The sequence below is a fragment of the Athene noctua genome, chromosome 26 (genome assembly GCF_965140245.1).
Source record: "Athene noctua chromosome 26, bAthNoc1.hap1.1, whole genome shotgun sequence".
NCBI lineage: Eukaryota > Metazoa > Chordata > Aves > Strigiformes > Strigidae > Athene > Athene noctua.
This window is the reverse complement of record NC_134062.1, coordinates 6,912,182-6,929,389: the sequence shown is the minus strand read 5'-3', so window position 1 is coordinate 6,929,389 and position 17,208 is coordinate 6,912,182. Positions and strand designations below refer to the sequence as shown.

Genomic DNA, 17,208 nt, shown 5'->3' with positions numbered 1-17,208 from the left:
ATATAAATTCTATGAAATATATGTAGAGCAGTTAAATAGTGTTCTGGAGATCACTGGTATTCTGTTCCTCTTTGATTGGAGGCTTTTGAGAAGGTAAATGCTGTTTTAGAGTAAAACCAAACCTGTGTTTCTTCTTTGTTTTACTAAGTTATTAATCCTCTCAAGATTGAATTAATTCTGAAAAAAGATACAGTCCCATGAATATCTGGAACTACATTTTTGTGTCACTGGTTTCACTAACTTCCGACAACACAAAACCAGGATTGTCATAACCTTTCTTCTCTTTGGCTTTAGCTTCTTTCTCATTGTAGAGACAGAAGGCACAGTGGGGAGTCTCCACAGCCACCGTTTTGCTGAAGTTCTGGAAATCTACTCTGTATTTCCCTTCTTTGGTCTTGGACACAATGGGAGCAAAGCGATAACCCCAGAGCACCTCTTCTGGGATGTAGGATGTCCTCACTTGACAGGTAGCACTAGTGGCTTCCACAGTGCCATCTAAAAACACCACCAGCTCAAAATCTTGCTGCAGAATGGTTTCTGCTGCCATGTGGAAGAACGGGCTGTTCTTATCTATGATATGATAAATAGTTAATGGGGAAATGAAGAAGAGATTCTCATTACCAGCGTCGACTAGAAATTCTATGTTGACCTGGTCCAAAATGATTGTCTCTCCTTCTGGGGTGATGGTGGTCTTCAGAAGTTTTCCGTAGATGTGACTCCCTATCAGCAGGCTCTTCCTGAGGTTTGCCACCCGAATAAGGAGGCAGAGCTTCCCCCCACGTTTGCTGATGACGGCATTCTTGCTGAAGGTGATGGTCTTAGCCCGGTTTTTGGACCTCGATATCTTGGCCAAGATGGCACCACACATAAAAGAATTGATGATTACCCCCAAGATAGACTGGAAGATGAGCAGGAAAATGGCAGTGGCACATTGTTCTGTGACACATCTGAAGCCATAACCGATGGTTACCTGGGTCTCCAAGGAGAACAGGAAAGCTGAAGTCAGGCCATTGATATTCTCAACACAGGGGGTGTGATTTATGGAAGGATTGAATTCTGGGAGATCTTTGTGTATGTATGCCACAACGTACCAGAGGAGACCAAATAGAAACCAGCTGCCTAAGAACGCTGAAATGAAGATAGTCATTTTGTATCTCCATCTGAGATCCAGGATAGTTGTCCATATGTCGATCAAAAAGACAAACCTTGACTGTTCTACATTGCCAAACTCTATGTTACACCTTCCATCCTTAGAGACAAGCCTTGCTCTTCGCCGGCTGCGTTCTCTGATGTGGCTGGTAAAGCGTTTCCGGAGGTAGTTGAACATTCCCTCTGCTGATAATGTTCTGGAGAGTAAGAAATAATAAACATTATGGGTAATGCAGGTTTTATTTATACCTGCAGGTGACAAGTAAATTCTAATGAAGCCTCAAGACACTTGTTTAGGAAAAAGTTATATAATTTGCATATTTTCCCTCAGCTGGTGGGGAAAAGTTCCAGTAAGTACATGAGGAAGCTAACAATTTCTTGCCTAAGGAGCATTCCAGAAAAAAATAATCATTTTGGCTTGCTCAGTAAACTTCAAATGGGTCGGCTGTTAATACTGTCCTCTGTTCAGCTGAGTAAGTGGAGGCATAGAGGAGCAGGTAACTTCATCGTGGACATATCATATGTTGGAAAAACTGGTGGGGAGTGGCTGGGGTTTGAGGAGATCTTTCTGCCTTTTAGAAGATGAAGTGGAGCCTATCTATGAAAGAGTGTGTGTGTGTGTGTGTACATCGACATCAGGAGACCCTGGATGCAATGTGGATAGTGAATTTAGGAAGAAATAAGAGTAGACACAGAAGGCATAATTAAGACAGGTATGCAGTTACTACTAGCATGCTTATAGACTGGGATTGAAGGTGTGAATATCAAACTCTGGAATCACAAAAGCATCTCAGATATGGACTCTTGGGTGAGAATAAAAGAAAAGATTAAATTTCAGCAACAGGAGAATTGGATGTTTACTCACCGCAAAGGTAATGCTGAGACTAAAGGATCAGATTCTGAATTCCATTCTTAAAAGAAAGTGTAACTCTGTGTCCCTGTTAATTTTGTCCTTTATGACTGGTCATGTTAAAAAGAGACCCGGGGAATAAGAGTCATTGATGGAGACAATACTACAGATGTGTTCAGGCTGGAATTTGGATAAACCTACATTTGGAAAGTTCCCAGTCTTGAAGTTTTTCAGACACGTGGGTGTGAGGAGAGGTTGATCCACTGTAGAGTTGGAGACTGCCTGTTATGTTCATAGACAGATTTAGGGTCAGATTTTGATCCAAAACCTAGGAATGTTCTTAGAAATAATTGATTTCAGAGTGGATCGCCCTTCAAGCATAAAATGTATTTCCTCGCCAGAGAGGATGTTTGATTAGTGCACAGTGCTAACCCACCCTGAAAGCCTACCCTTGTGTGCCTGTTTAGCCTTTGTTAAACAAAATTCTTCTCATGTAGCAGAATTTAACTGTGTACTGTAATGGTATTTCTTGGGGGCAAAATGCTTCAACTTAAAACCGACTGAAATAAATTAAGAACTTGAGGGGAAAATATTCTCACTGCTGACTCACACAAAGGATGTTCTGAGTTTACTGTGTCTCTAAGGATACAGTGTGTCCCCCGCCACACAGAGACCTGAATGTTTTGGGGACCTGCAGCTGCTATGGATGATGTTTCCTTTAGAAGGCCCTGGACCTGAAGAGTGCATCTCGGATCAGGAGATGCTGGGGGCTTTGTAATGGCTGCTGTTACTTTACTGCTGCATTACCCTTCCCAATAGGTTTCACTAAAACAACCCTTAGGAATTATTTTTCAGAGGCAAGCTAAAGATGCTACAATACTTACCTGAAACCCTGCATCATATCACTGGCTTCCTTTTTGGCTCGGAGCAAAATGCTTGGGCTCAAATTTCCCTCAAATTCAGGGGGGAGTAATGTGCTTAAATATCTGTGGCAAGACTTGTTTAGCTCCCTTAAACCCTGATTTCATATATCCAAAATGGGGATAATCCAAAGGCATGTAGTGGATTAGATATACCGATGTGAGTTATTTAGTATGAAATTTGTCTCATTTAACGTCAGCCATCTACATGTTAGGTAATTGCCTGTGCCCGTTGTGCAGCTGACTCCAGGCTGACACTAACGGGAGCATATGCACCCTCTGAGGGTCCACTTGTCACCGCAATCATTTTGTGAAGGAGCAAACTGCTGTTTGGTGAAGTCTTGCCTTTACTCCATAGGCATCCCGATTAACTTAGAGAAGCAGCCTAATGTTTTAGTTGGCTGAAACAGAAATCCTTCCATTAGACATAGTTACAGGGGCCAGAAAAAACCTTTAGATATAATAATCAGTAGCAAAGGGAAAATATTAAATTATCAGTGATGGAGTCTAAGTACAAATTAATTACATTTTGTAAAGCCAGAAGTAAATTCTGTTATTTAATGTCCTTGTTTGTATCAGCAGCCCTGAGAATGAATTTGTCTCCTAGAGCTGTCTTCTTTCTGCACCGAGACTGAAATCACCTTTCTCTTCTGCTCATTAAAATTAGGATGAAAAAAATGAAGGTCACTTTTGTTGTAATGTAGCTTTTCACTGTTTTAAACTTTTGCTGTTGAATTTATTGGTTGCGAATGTAGCTGACAAAGGTTAAACTTTAAGCACATATCTGAGGAAAGGGGGAGTGTGGTCACTTTCTAAACAATCCCCATTTTATTTTCCTGACGCACGTTTAATACGTTCGTGTTAATACATAGTTTGGGCAAAAATATAATGTGCAACACATTATCGAAGAAATTTTCTACTTTTTAACTTTTAACACCCCTATTGTGCAAAAACATGCAGCTTCAGCTGTTGTTGACATTCCTTTTGTCTTTTTCTGCAATAATGTGAACACTGACTGTCATGACCAGAACAGTGTGTGAAGATGCCTCACCCTGTCCATCGTAAACTGCACGCACGTGCCTTTGGGATAGGTGCGCTACAGCAGACGTGCTCCTAATCCTAGTGAGTAGATGTGAAGGGGAGAAACCTGAAGAATTCTGGGTTCTAATCTTCTCATGATAGGGGTTGTGATAAATTGCTACCACAACTCCAGTTGGTCTGATTCAGTCTTCACTGGAAACTTGGAAATTTGACCAAGGATCTGGCCATACAGTTCAACAGATAATAATCACAGAAGAGATGAGATTGAGTTAATCAGCATGGTCATCAGGCTGTAACCTTGAAAACAGATCCCCAACTTCACCATTCTTCTCTTTAAATCTTACATGCCGTCTTCAGAGGTTGTTTTACAAGCCCTGCTTAAGCTACCCCCAAGTAGATCAAAGAGGCAGAATTACACCCCTCAGGCAGGATGACAAAGGAATTCTCCCTTCAACAAATCTTTCTTGCTCCCACACGCAACTGAAATGTGTTGATTTGCTTCAGCAGGAGAAAAATTCCCTCCTGTATAAGCAAGCTGCGAGTATATCACAGGCTGTCTAGAGGAGATTATATAAAGTGAGTTATATAATACAGCACTTAAAGTCCTTTCAGTTTAAATCAGCAAAGGTAACCCAGCTACGTCTTAGCTAATATTTACCAGGATATGTTTCCTGTTGGGCCCAAATAAGCATGGTATTGCTGTCTGTCTTGCATGTGAAATTCCGTGGTGCAGGAGTTAGCAAATTTGCCGCTGTCCCCAGGCATAATCTGTTTATAGAAGGTGCACAGCTTGTATTCTTAAACAGTGGAGCATTTACCAATAAAACTACTCGATGAATAAAGATGACATGTCAAGGTTAGGTATGAAAACAAGGAGTTTCCACTTCCCCGTTCCAGTCTTGTATTTCACAGTGATCACTAGAGTAAGCAGAAACCTTTAGACTTCCATTCTCAAACTTCCGATCTTTCCGAACTAATCTATCAGTTCCTTCACCCAGAATATTCGATCAATGCCCAGAAAGTTAGTTGTTAACAGATGATTTCTACCTTTTTTCTTTCTCTGCATTCCTGCAAGTAGGTAACAACAATCATTACAGTTCCTGATTGCTACATACCAGCTGGAGTTCCTCTGCTCACTCAGAAATGTAATTGAGTGGTTCTCTTTGCTCTTACTTGCTCTCAATTGTTTTGTTCGGAAAAATTTTGAATGTGGGGGATAATGGCCAGGCGCTTTTAATTGTTCTTTGGTTAAGTCTTTTGTGCAACGCTGTGTGCGGGGCACATTAATCCAGGGAAATGGCTTTAATCTCAGCCACGTGCAGCACTTGAGGAGATCAGTGAGCGAAGGGGAAGGTGTTTAACGTTTGATGGGGGCCTGACAAGAACAAAGTTCCGTCACCTGCTATTTCACTGAAGTTCTGATATCCCTGGCTTCATAAGTCTTTTCCTCCCTCACGGCAATGGATGCCTGAGCAAAGTTGGCAGAACCAAATCATTAGGGGGAGACAGCATAAATGAAAAGCAGCCCGCTGAACCCGCAGCTTTTGTTAGCAATACATCATTGTTAGGCATTCAGATGAAGTTCTAAGAAGCTTAGGTAGAAGAAAGGGCGATACAGAGTTAAAGGATTATTTTTTTTCAGTCCTGTTCAGGTCTTTTCAAAACTCAGATCTTCTTTCAGTCCTTTCTATGTTTTTCTTTTTGTTGAACTTTCTCTGAACAAAGTATGTGAAATATCCAATTCTTAATAACTTATAAAATCTGTTTTTTATGAGAAAAGCAAACTCTAACACTTAGTCTCATGGTGTATTATCTGCTGGCTGCTTTACTACCGAGACTTTTAGAAAGTAGAGCTCATTTGCCCTTCGCTAGCTGCCCTGGGTAGAACAGGAATGTTCCTGTTGTGATGGGATGACAGTTGCAACATCCCGTCTGCCTGTCTTGCTGCTTATATCAAAATTATATCAGAATCAAGGACTGCCGAAGAGAGCTACCCCTCTGTTGAATCAATTGTAAGTATAGTAAGAATATAAACTCGCCTAAAGCAGCCGGTTAGCCCTAGGGGTGTGTGTAAAAGGAATATGATTTACAGCGTCCTCCATGCTCACTTTATCTTTCTGATGGATGTGTTTGCAAAGGGACCAGACCTGCTGGTACTGGGATGCCGACGCAGGCAAGCCTTCTTCTTGGACTTGGCAACGTCATCATTACGGATTTATTCCTGATAGCAGAGCTGAGCGCTGAACGCAGAGGCTTATGTCTCCAAAGTGTTGACTGACATGCCGGTTCCGTGTGGGAAATACAATCCTTCAGTCCAGCTCAGCATGCTAACCTGGGAGTCTTGTCACAGCTCCAGTTAAGTGACTGCATTTTGCCAACCTAAAGTCCAAATGGAATCTCTGGTGGATGCACCAAAGGAACTTATCTCCTGCCTTGCCCTTTCTCCTGCTGAGTAGAATTACTGTAAGGTGTAAGAGCTGCCCTTTTTCATTGCAGTAATGGCCATTTTTCCAGAAGGAGAAGCAAAGTGGTTCCTGCCTGCCTGTGGGTTGTGCATTAGTTCATAATATCCACTGTGAACATGAAATATCTTTAGAACGGATGTCTGTCATCTCAGATTACTGTAAGCATGCAGGTATGATCTAGCCAGCTTTATGTGAGTACCTAATGAAGATGTCCTCTTAAGTGCCTAACTTTACTCTTTAGATGGCGGGGGGAGGTTTCATCCTTCTCTCTTTTAAACTGGGTGAATCAGGATTGTCCCAACCATCCCAACAGGGATATAACAAGGATGTGTTCCCCTTCTTTGCTTCCCCCATGACCTGTTTTTTAAGAGAATGAGACATGTTGTTTAGTCTGGAGAAGAGGAGGCTGAGGGGAGACCTCCTGGCCCTCTGCAACTCCCTGCCAGGAGGGGGCAGAGAGGGGGGATGAGTCTCTGGAGGCAAGGACCCAGCGCCAGGCCCCGAGGGAATGGCCTCAAGCTGCCCAGGGCAGGGTCAGGCTGGCTCTGAGGAAGGATTTCTGTGCAGAAGGGGCTGTTGGGCGTTGGAATGGGCTGCCCAGGGCAGGGGGGGAGTCCCCGGGATCCCTGGAGGGGTTGAAGAGTCGGGCTGAGCCAGCGCTGAGGGATCTGGGGGAGTTGGGAACGGTCAGGGTGAGGGTCATGGTTGGACTGGAGGAGCTTCAAGGGCTTTTCCAACCAGGATGATTCTGTGATTCTATATATGGGATGTATAAACTCTAGAGAAGCTCTTGGTTACTTAAGGGACTAAACCACTTCAGGAAGACTGCTGTAACACCTTGCCAGCCTATAGCAAGGCAGTTTCTGGCCCTCTGCTTTGAAGTTGAATCTCCTCACTGTGCTTTGTGTATGTTTTGTAGAGTTTGCTACCTGATGTGTTCTGCTGCTGAGCAGCCCTGGTGTTACTTGAGTGACACTTCCAGTAAGGCTTCGGTGGTAACAAGCAGTAGCTAATTTGCAACCAGGAATGTTGCTCACACCATGCCATGTATACAAGGTTTAAAAAGATAGGCTGCAGTCTTCCCTCACAAAGCCGACTTGAAGAAATAATTCATTCATGAGAGCACAGGCAAATGAATAAATGAAAGAACAAGCACTGCAGCAGTGGAGACTCAAGCAAATCTTGTTTTCTGAAAGCTTAGGAGTGTTTGGGCTCCTCAAAGGTTAAAATCCTTGAGGTGTATATGTAAAATATTTACAGCAATAAAGGCATTACTGTCACTGTTAGCAATTAATATTGTAATTAGTGCTGCACACAAAATTAATCCATGACTGCATTTACTAGGGGGAGACAGTCTAATCACTTCAGCTGGTTGGAGAACAAATGTCATGTCTCATACGCAGACACTGTTAAGGTTTTGGTAAATTTACAGCAGCAGCATTTCTTCCGGCCCTATGTGCCACGGAGGCAGGAGGCCACTCCCGGCCCCCAGTCGCTCCCTTTCTGCCACTTCCTAGAAACATGGCACTTAGCTCTGTCTAGACGAAAACATTTGCCAGCACTCTCCAGCAATGATCACTTCATAGGCACTAAAAACTTCATTATTTGGTATTTTTGCAATGCCAGACTAATTCCACGGCTAGACTATATCTCCCTTAGCACCTTCTACTGTGACAGAGAATTCCCAGGCAGCAGATCAGCTCCAGCCGCAGAGTGCATCACGAGATACACAGTCATGCTGGGTAACTTGTCGCCGGAGAATGGAGAACTGGGAGCTAAGCTGTCTTTACTATACAGCAGGATTTCCCAAGAGAACTATTTCTATTTTCAGACAATTAGGTTTCCACTGAAAACATTAAATTTTTCATAGGAAGTGGCTCTCTGGGAGAAATTATTTCTCAAGCTAAGTATATCTCCTGAGATATTTTCTTTGGTAAAAAAAGAAAAAACATTTCATTGCAGCAGACTTGTGTGTGATGTGTTGTTGTGGTTGCAAGAGAAAAAAAATTCGTGATTTAACTCACCAGCAGTGTTATGCTAGTTTCACATTCTACTTAAAGAGAATTGATTTACGGAGAAGTCTTGACAAGCAAACATTTTGCTTTTTGTTGAAACTTTCTAAAGGAGAAAGGCAGGTTTTGTCTTTTTCTCTCTGTTGCCAGAAAAAGGCGTCGCACTCTGAACATGTGAGAAAGGCAGACTGTAGTAAGTTCTCACCTGTATGGCTGAGAGCAGGAGCTCCCTGTAACCAAAGAACTACCCTGCAGTGAGATGTGGGCTGGGGAGGCAGCACCGGTTAAACACCACCTGTAAAGGTCACAGGGAAAATGGGCAGAGTCATGTGAGCCAATTCTGCACGTTCTCTCATTTTACTGTTCTTTGCTGAAGTATTTAAGGGGTTGAATCATTAACTTGCAATTTGTTTCTACAGATTGGCAATGTCAAGTCTCAGTCACCAGAGTGGTGTGGTGAAAGGACTTTTGCAGAAACCCCCAAGGCTGAGAGATGGCTGACTTGGGTGTCAGGGATACAGCTAGAAGAGAGCCATTACTCAAGGAAAAAACACCCATGAACACTCTGACGGTTCTGACCCTGCTTCTGCACCTTATCTCAGTACTCAGTATTACCTTGTTGTATAGAAGCCTCTGTTCACGTACACTTTCTTTCCAAAGTGTCAGTAAATTTGATCTGCTAGCGGCTTCACGCCACCCCAGAAAGGACCCAGCTCTGGATGTGGGGCAGGTTGCTGACAGAAAACACTTAGCACTGCTGCAACAGCTTTCAGTGTGGTTGGAAGAAGGTTCTTGCTTCCTCAATGCCTGAGAAAAGCATGAAGTTGCTCTCTCGGTGCTCTGCGCAGAAGCAGGGAACAAAGGCGAGAAGGTGAATGTTGCTGGGGTGTGAAGTCCTCTCACAGTAGTTCACAGACAATAGCCAATTCCAGCTCCAGAGCAGAGATGCTGTGAAACAATACTCGGAACAAGCTACAGCAGCCTTGCTAGCCCTGTTCTGTGGTCATACACGGCACGCTCAGCCAGCCTGAGAGATGGGATTTGATGTACTATTTGTGAGGTCTGTAATATCACAGAATCACAGACTGGTTTGGGTTGGAAGGGACCTTAAAGGTCACTCAGTCCCACCGCCCTGTCCCGGGCAGGGACACCTTCCACCAGCCCAGGTTGCCCAAAGCCCCGTCCAACCTGGCCTTGAACCCTTCCAGGGAGGGGGCAGCCACAGCTGCTCTGGGCAACCTGGGCCAGGGCCTCACCCCCCTCACAGGGAAGAATTTCTTCCCAATATCTAATCTAAATCTCCCCTCTGTCAGTTTAAAGCTGTCACCCCTTGTCCTATCCCCACACCCCCTGATCCAGAGTCCCTCCCCCCTTTCAGCCCTGGGGGGCCGCTCTAAGGTCTCCCTGGAGCCTTCTCTTCTCCAGCTGAACCCCCCAACTCTCCCAGCCTGTCCTCACAGGGGGGTGCTCCAGCCCCCCCAGCATCCTTGTGGTCCTGTTCCCTCTGTGTGAACCTGAGAAAGATGAGGGAAAGGCAAATGAACACCTAACCTGGCTGATACTGCAGCAAGAGTTCCCTTGAATTCTGCTGCTGTGTTTTTATGATACAGACTGTACATAGCTTGCTGGTGCTCCAAAAAGGTGCTTGTAACTAATGGTAGGAATTGCACAATGTGGTATCATTGCTCTGCTGCAATCTTTCATCTCCTTATAGCACCAGGGTAAACAGTGTTGTGGGTGGTTATCCTAGTCAGCAGTTTGGGAATGTTTTCCTGCGACGCTAAGAGCACTGTCCTGTTGCAGTCCTTACCATTAGTTAGGCTGCAATTTCAGCATCCCAGTCTTGCGTGGTTATCAAGGTGACTTTGATTTCTCAACTGGCAAAAACCCATCATGCTGTGCTGGTTTGTTGCCAATAAGCCAACCACAGCAGCGTAGATAGGACTATCACATTGGTCTTGATAAGCCAGGCTCAAATTGGGAAGCCCAGCCCCAGCGTCTCTCAGTTAGTAGGATTGTGAGAGGAAAGAATTGGAGATGTACCAGGTAACATGCTAGATGGTAGCTGCATTCTGCAGCAGGAGCCTGCAGCTCCACCTGAAACGGTGACAGAGGTGAAGAGGAGAAAGTAAAATTCATTGATCTGGAAACAGGCAGTTGTTCAGCTGTAGTCCTGACTCTGTGGTCTCAGACTGTTTCCATTGCTTTCGAACTCATGTTCCCTGTCTGCAGAGGAAATAAGAGTAATTCCACTACTTGACACACAACTGTGAGGCTATTTTAACGTTGAGAATGTTTGTTTTTTCATGATGTAGAGTGGTATTTTATTACAAAGCAACTCTTGGGCTGCCCTGCCCTGTTAGAGTAGCAGGTTGCTTCAGTAGTAGCTGAACTGATCCCTGGACACAGCTGTCACTTAAAGTATTTTGAGGTCCTTCAGGAGCAACGGTGTGCTATAAATACAAATTATTGCGCTTTTTTTTTTTTTTTTTTTCCATACAGAAGGCAGTTCTTTCATACCTTATTCTATTTCTTAAGGTAAACAAAGTACAAAGTGAGGAAGGCTTTCTCTCAAGATGAAAGTGTGTGCAGCGCTCTCCTTGGATAGTTTATATCACTGAACTGTGTATAAAGGAGTTTTCCATCTTTACACATATCAGTTGTCAGAGATTAAAGACCTGCTACATTGCAGTGTGAGTTCCATACTGCTTATTACTTAGCAATTCTCAGCCCTCTTCCTTTTAATAACTAGTACTCTCAGAAGTGAATCCCACATACGTAGTTTATGGGCATTTTTTCTACTATTAGTTTATTTGCTACTTGTGTGTCTGTTTGCTGGTTCTGCTAGCTGCTTTGATTTGACATTGGTTTACAATCAAGTTGTCCTTATTTCTTTAATTTTTGTACTGCAGGTCATAATTTCTCTTAGACAGGGATATTAACAGGCCATTTCCTTCAGAAACATGTGCTAGGTTCCTCTGAATGTGTCTTGTCTGTCATTCAGAAGTTTTCCAGCAGATGTGTTGAAAAGCGTATTGTTCCAGACTTGCTCTCCATTAACAGGCATTTTGGACTTAATTTTCTTGAGCTTACTTTCTACCTCATAAATATAAAGAACAACCCTGATGGCTGTAATCAAAGTCAGGTGGGTTACAGCTGGTAACGTAGGGAATGGGAGCATCTGAGAGAGATAATGTAACCTCTTAATTATTACTGTGTCTCTAAAAAGCAAAGAAGCTGAAGATGAAACCACAGGATTGTGAAAAAGGGAAAAGATTCATTGCGTTCCTGAACAGATACATGTTTCCTTGTACCCTTTTGGATAATGTAGGCTCTTTCCTATGGAGGTCCTTTATGTATCTGTCCATCTGACATGCTGAGCTTACACTGAAGCACATCATCTGCTACCTGTTGATCTTCCGTGCTCCTTTTTCTGCTCGCTGGGCCTGCAAGACTGTCATATAGCAGCTGCAAGGTAGATTGGTACTTGCTGGCTGATGCTGCGTGTTTAATCAGTTGAGGTTCAACCATAAGTGTATCAGACATCAGTAGTTTGGAAGATTTCATTATATAGTGCTCCGATCACAAGTGCTGGCAGCACTGCAAACCTTGACTGACAAGTTTTGTCCTGCTTCTGGTTCCTGAAGCCTGATTTCTATGACGTTCAACCAAGCTGTCTAGATACATCTTGTCCCATTACAGTCTCATCTCAATAGTTTCCTTCCCTTAGCTTTTCTTTGCTGCTGCCTCATGAACAGCTGCCGTTCCAGTGTCTTTTCTGGGGGTGTATAGCATAGCCCGCAGCCCTGCCGTGGCTTTTAAAGTCAGTTTGTGGTCCCAAGACCTGGGTCATGAAAAAGCCTGACTTCAGAGATTTCCAGCTAAAGTCAGAGGTATTAAAGCCATTTGGTGCTCTTTTATACAAAGTCTGATGGAGCAAAATTTTGTCTCTCTGAATTAGAGTCCTCTTGTGACTAGCAGATTTGTTAAAAGGTTCCTGAGATTTATTACAGATGAATGCCATGAAAGCTAAACAAATTTCAGGAGCAAATCTTGAGGATCAAATCTCAGTAGGCAGCTATTTGCCTAATGTCCTACTTTTTTCACATCTCCTGTGGGAAACAAATAGCTTTTAGTTACACGAATGTCTGATTATTCCCTTAAATGATAAAACTCAAAATTGCTCCTTTTAGGGCTAATTTCTGCTTTCAGGGGCATGCACAGTGCCCTTTGAAGGTACTGGGGAACACCAGCTGCAAATCTAAAGACAGGAACAGAGTCTGCTTTCCTTGGGGTATGTAGTAGAGCTTTTTCTATTCCAATCCTTCAGTTACTTTTGTGTTTCTAATTATTTATATAAGCGTAATTGACTTGCAAGACTCTCTTGGCTTTCCCTATGCATTGAGTGAATTATTGACCCATCACGTGGATCAATGATGTGAAGAGATGTATGAACAAACCGGGTGCAAAATAGTTGCTTTGCATTCTTAATAGCAAATGTAAGCCATTAATAACTTCGCTCCTCAATGCTCTCAGCGCCTGCACAATTTTAGTTTGACATGCATATGGCTGAGTTCATCCTCAGTGTAATTTGAAATTCATTGGGCATGGACTTCATCTCCTTATGCTACTTTAAAATCTCTCCTGTGTTGAGATGTGATATGCTAATTCCAGAGTTTATGGCTGACTTGAGATGCTACGTTTGAAAAATCAAATCCAATTAAATCAACTTATTACCAAGGTCAGAGACCAGCGTTCAGCACATTCTATCCCTTGCTATTTCACAGCAAAGAGTAAACTTAGTGAGCATATTGTCTCTCAACCCATAAACAAACTAATCTGCCCTAATAAGAAGGCTTCTGGCTGCGGGACCTAGGGAGCATAGTCAAGTGATAAAGCAGTCCCTGGAGAGTTCAAATAGCTGAGCTCAGATCCTGGCTTTTCACATTTTTGTGTGTACTAGGGGACAAATGTTCTCCCCTTTGTGTCTGTTCCCCCATCTACTCATGAGATGGAAGAAAAGCTAGGGTGTTGTGTGAATAAATTCAATTATGGCAAAAAGCTTTGAGACCTCTTGAACCTGTTGCCACGGACTGGCAACACCACATCAACTTGCTGTAGTCAGAATTTTAATGGAGATCAGATTTTAGGAGAATATAAATGAGAGATGCTCAACTGCTATCTTGGCGGAAACTTGTTTGTTACTTAAGAAGAAAAGCTTCTGCGTGCATAATATCTTAATATTCTCAGCAAGGAGTGAAACAGAGGGGAATATACTACAGCTGTTTGAGATGGACAGATATTAAGACGATTTGCAGATACTTTTGCAAATGAAAGTCTTAAGTTTAGATTTATTATGAGTTCCCACACTGTGCAAGTCTTTGTATTTAAATTACACTATCACCAAGTGCCTGGTGGCTTTTCTGCCTTTTACTGTTCAGCACCTAATGCATTTCCTGCAGGAGGTCCTTATGTTCCAGACGAAACCAGACAGAAAAGTGAGAAGAATGTTGAATTCTTAGATGCCCTTTACAAATAGCCTACTGTCTCATTTCCAGTGGAAAATATAGTTTAATGGACACAGGCATCTTATACCTTTCCCATTTGTCTAGGAGCTTAAGTCTGGTTGGAATTTCTATGGTGTCAATTCATTCTGCCAACCTGAGGGAACTTACTGAGGTGCTCAGTTTAGTAGCTTAGGTGTCTCAGAGCTCCTCTCATTCATCAGAAATTACCACCTCAAGGTGAATTGCTTCCATCCTATTACTCCTCTCGAACTTACCTGTATCTTCAGCTACACAAGCAGCTCTAGATACCAAAAACGCCTATTTTTAATTGTTTCTGCTTCTGTTAAGTGCCTAATTTGGACCTGGGACAAAATTACTTCCAAAAGTGAAGCTCTTACATCAGAGCTTTTAAAAATCTTGTATCAGTTGCTCTAGTTCATGCAGAACTCAATTATGTAGCAGACCTCGGGATGTCACTTGAGATTTCCAGAGTCCTAGTGAAGCGATGTAAACCCCGTGAAGGATTTACTCTCACTTCACTTTACCTCTCAAAATGTTAGAGAAGTCCAGGCAAACTAATTTAAGAGAGACACTAGAGTGTGTATGAGGACTGGAGGAGCTGTTCATGGCAAACATTCACATACAGGGTGGTCATTCAGATCGCAGTAGCTGCATCCTATGAGGATTCCTATTACCTATTCCATGGTTACTCTGCATCCCTTTCTCTCTGCAGCACAGAAGGGAGTTGAGAGAGTTTATTAAAGTATGAGCCAACTTAAATTACTTTGCATTTATCATGGACTGCTGCAGAGAAATCATGCTCACATGTCAAAACCCTGCATAGCGAAATCAAGAAAGAAGTAAAACCATCTTGCCTCTGTGAGTGCTCAGAATGGAGTGTGCAAATTCACCAGCCACTCACAGCCTGAATGTAGTCTGAACTACCTGTTCTGCAGAAAAGACTTGTGAAGATATTTGTGGGGCTCTAAGAAAAAACTGACTGCTGTTCTCGAGGAGGCAGGCTGAACCGTCCTGTTCACGTACAAGAAAGAGAGCCTCAGGCTATATAGAGGTAGTACATCTTTTGGTGGATTTTCCTGTCGAGGGTATAGACAACTGGCACTTCTGTAGCTGCTTGGAAGGTAAATCTACATTCCTGTGTCAAACTCCCCTCATTCCCACTGCAGTCCAGCAGCTTAAGGATGCACCTTAGTTATCAAGCGTTAAGGTGAGTGGCTGAGTAGCTTTCAGGTGCAGGATGCTCTGAACTCCATGGCTGGAACCATGGCCACAGAGTCATGGTCATGGGCCACGGTCACCATGACCAAACCCTTCAAGAACAACCCAGTTACCCCCGAATATCACCACTTACCAGCTACAGGGGTGGGTCCACAGAACTTCTGCCGAGAAATGTGAATTCCCAGAGCTGCTCTCTGTTACATTTCTCCTGAAATGGTCAAGGACAAACAACAGGTCTGGATGGAGCTGGAAACCAACAGGAAGCTCAGTGAAAGGAAATGAGGCGTAAGAGCCTCTTTCCACCACCTGTCCCACCACCTCCCACCCCCCACCCCCCCCCCCCCATCTATTCACACCCAAATACAAATCCATGATTAAGACTTAGCGCCCTTTGCCCTCATCCTTGCCCACTCCACACATTGCTCCTACTGTGTTTCCAAGTCCTCACGCTCCCCCTGCAGCCTCTTGCTGCCTGCTTTTCAACCTGAGAGCCCAGCCCCGGAGTCCCACACCTTCTGCTCATCCCTGTCGGGCGTACACCTCCTCACCCACGGCTTTGTGCTGCCTTGTTCAGCTCCCCTGTCCTCAATCGCAGCAAAGCCGGGTCAGGATCCAGCATCCTGCACCGTGCTGGTACGCGCGACAGCAGATCATGTCTAATCAGATGTATCGGCATGTGCCGAGGCTCTTACCCCACGGTACCTATAAGACTGTGCATAGAAGGAGAGTGTGCTTGCTGCTGCTGACACTGCCCAGCACGAGCCAACGATTTTGAAGTTTGTGTAACGCACGTACCACTGCTCAGAAACCTCGGGCGTGATTAGGTATTAGCCAAAAGGATCAGTCCCTGGGCAGTGCTGTGTCTGCGTGAAAACTGAGCCGGCCACTCACTGTAGTATGTACATATAGCACCTGCTAAGCTGATGACCAAAACTCTTTTATACTACCCCTTACTGGGTTTTTTTAACAGAATTTAAGAAAACAGTGGCAGTTATTAGAGAAGCACCTATGGAAAAAGGCTGTGGTATAGGAAATAGAGTCAATCAGTACAGAAGGGGCACCTGTTACTTCCTGATCATTCAAACCATTACTTTGTTATTTCCATAATTTGATTCTATAATGGAGATTTTCCCCCTCCTGTGCAGTGAAGTTGCATCATGCAGAAAATTGGTTTGTTTAAGTAAGAACTCTTATGGTGTCTTTCATCAAATGTTCTCAGAGAACATTACTAATAATTCATTAAAGGGGCACTGTCAGCTGGAACACTTTTAATTACCATTTTCTGACAAGTCAACCCTTAAGTGGTATGCCCTGATTCTTAAATTTGTTACTAACACATATGCAGATTTTTCTTTTTTCCTGCTGATGTTTATATGGGTTGAGAAAAGTAATCGACTGTGAGATTAAGGAAGTGAACCATGCACGACATGTTGTCATGCCCAAAATGGAAGATAATTTAAGGGTGGTTACTTTTTTTAACAGTAGTTTTGAGAAACTCATTACCGTAGCCTCGGAGCATCTCAGTGCATTGAGGGCTGTGTGCACGTTACTGCTGTGAAACTGAAACGCGTTGAACTTAAGGTATAGCTGTGAAAATCGTTAGCTGCTGCTTGTTAACTGTCTGGGTACACATGCTTAGCCTCTAACTAACTATGAAGTGAAGACAGACTGGCTGGTGCTAATACAGGGGTAAACCAACAGTACTGGCAGTTACCACACAACAGCTAGTAAACTGTAAACTTGTATCAGCTTATCCGACCCTAGTTTTTTTGCACAGCCATACTTTAGGGCCCTTCCAGCCCCACGTCACTGTCAGAAATACCACTCAGCATTCCCAGAGAAGAGTAATGCCTGAACTGCCATCTTCTGCCTTCTGTATCTGAGGTCACTACAGCAGATGCAGAGATTTTCTTTGACAATGTTTTCATAAGCCTCAGTAGCCTGTTTTGCGGGAGCAGAAACTGAAGCAGAGAATGACCAAGAGGGTTGCCCAAGAAAAGTAAGTAAGCCAGCGAGTAAGCAGAG

General features: G+C 43.5%; 1 protein-coding gene across 2 annotated transcripts; it reads right to left on the bottom strand.

Annotated features, from left to right (window-relative positions):
- Positions 1 to 211: 211 nt before the first annotated feature.
- Positions 212 to 15,793, bottom strand: KCNJ1 (potassium inwardly rectifying channel subfamily J member 1). 2 transcript variants are annotated; one of them, XM_074927509.1, is made up of 3 exons: positions 15,696 to 15,793; positions 15,317 to 15,391; positions 212 to 1,346 (listed from the first exon to the last, which is right to left on the bottom strand). In XM_074927509.1, exon 3 carries the CDS (start codon positions 1,325 to 1,327, stop codon positions 212 to 214), a length of 1,116 nt encoding a protein of 371 aa, XP_074783610.1. In that variant the 5' UTR covers positions 1,328 to 1,346; positions 15,317 to 15,391; positions 15,696 to 15,793. The 2 variants fall into 2 exon arrangements, with proteins under 2 accessions (XP_074783610.1, XP_074783611.1); XM_074927510.1 differs by lacking the exon at positions 15,696 to 15,793 and having other exon boundaries at positions 15,317 to 15,428.
- Positions 15,794 to 17,208: the final 1,415 nt, after the last annotated feature.

Coding starts and splice junctions, on each gene's coding strand:
- KCNJ1 (XM_074927509.1), bottom strand. CDS start 1,327: ATGTTCAACTACCTCCGGAAACGCTTTACCAGCCACATCAGAGAACGC.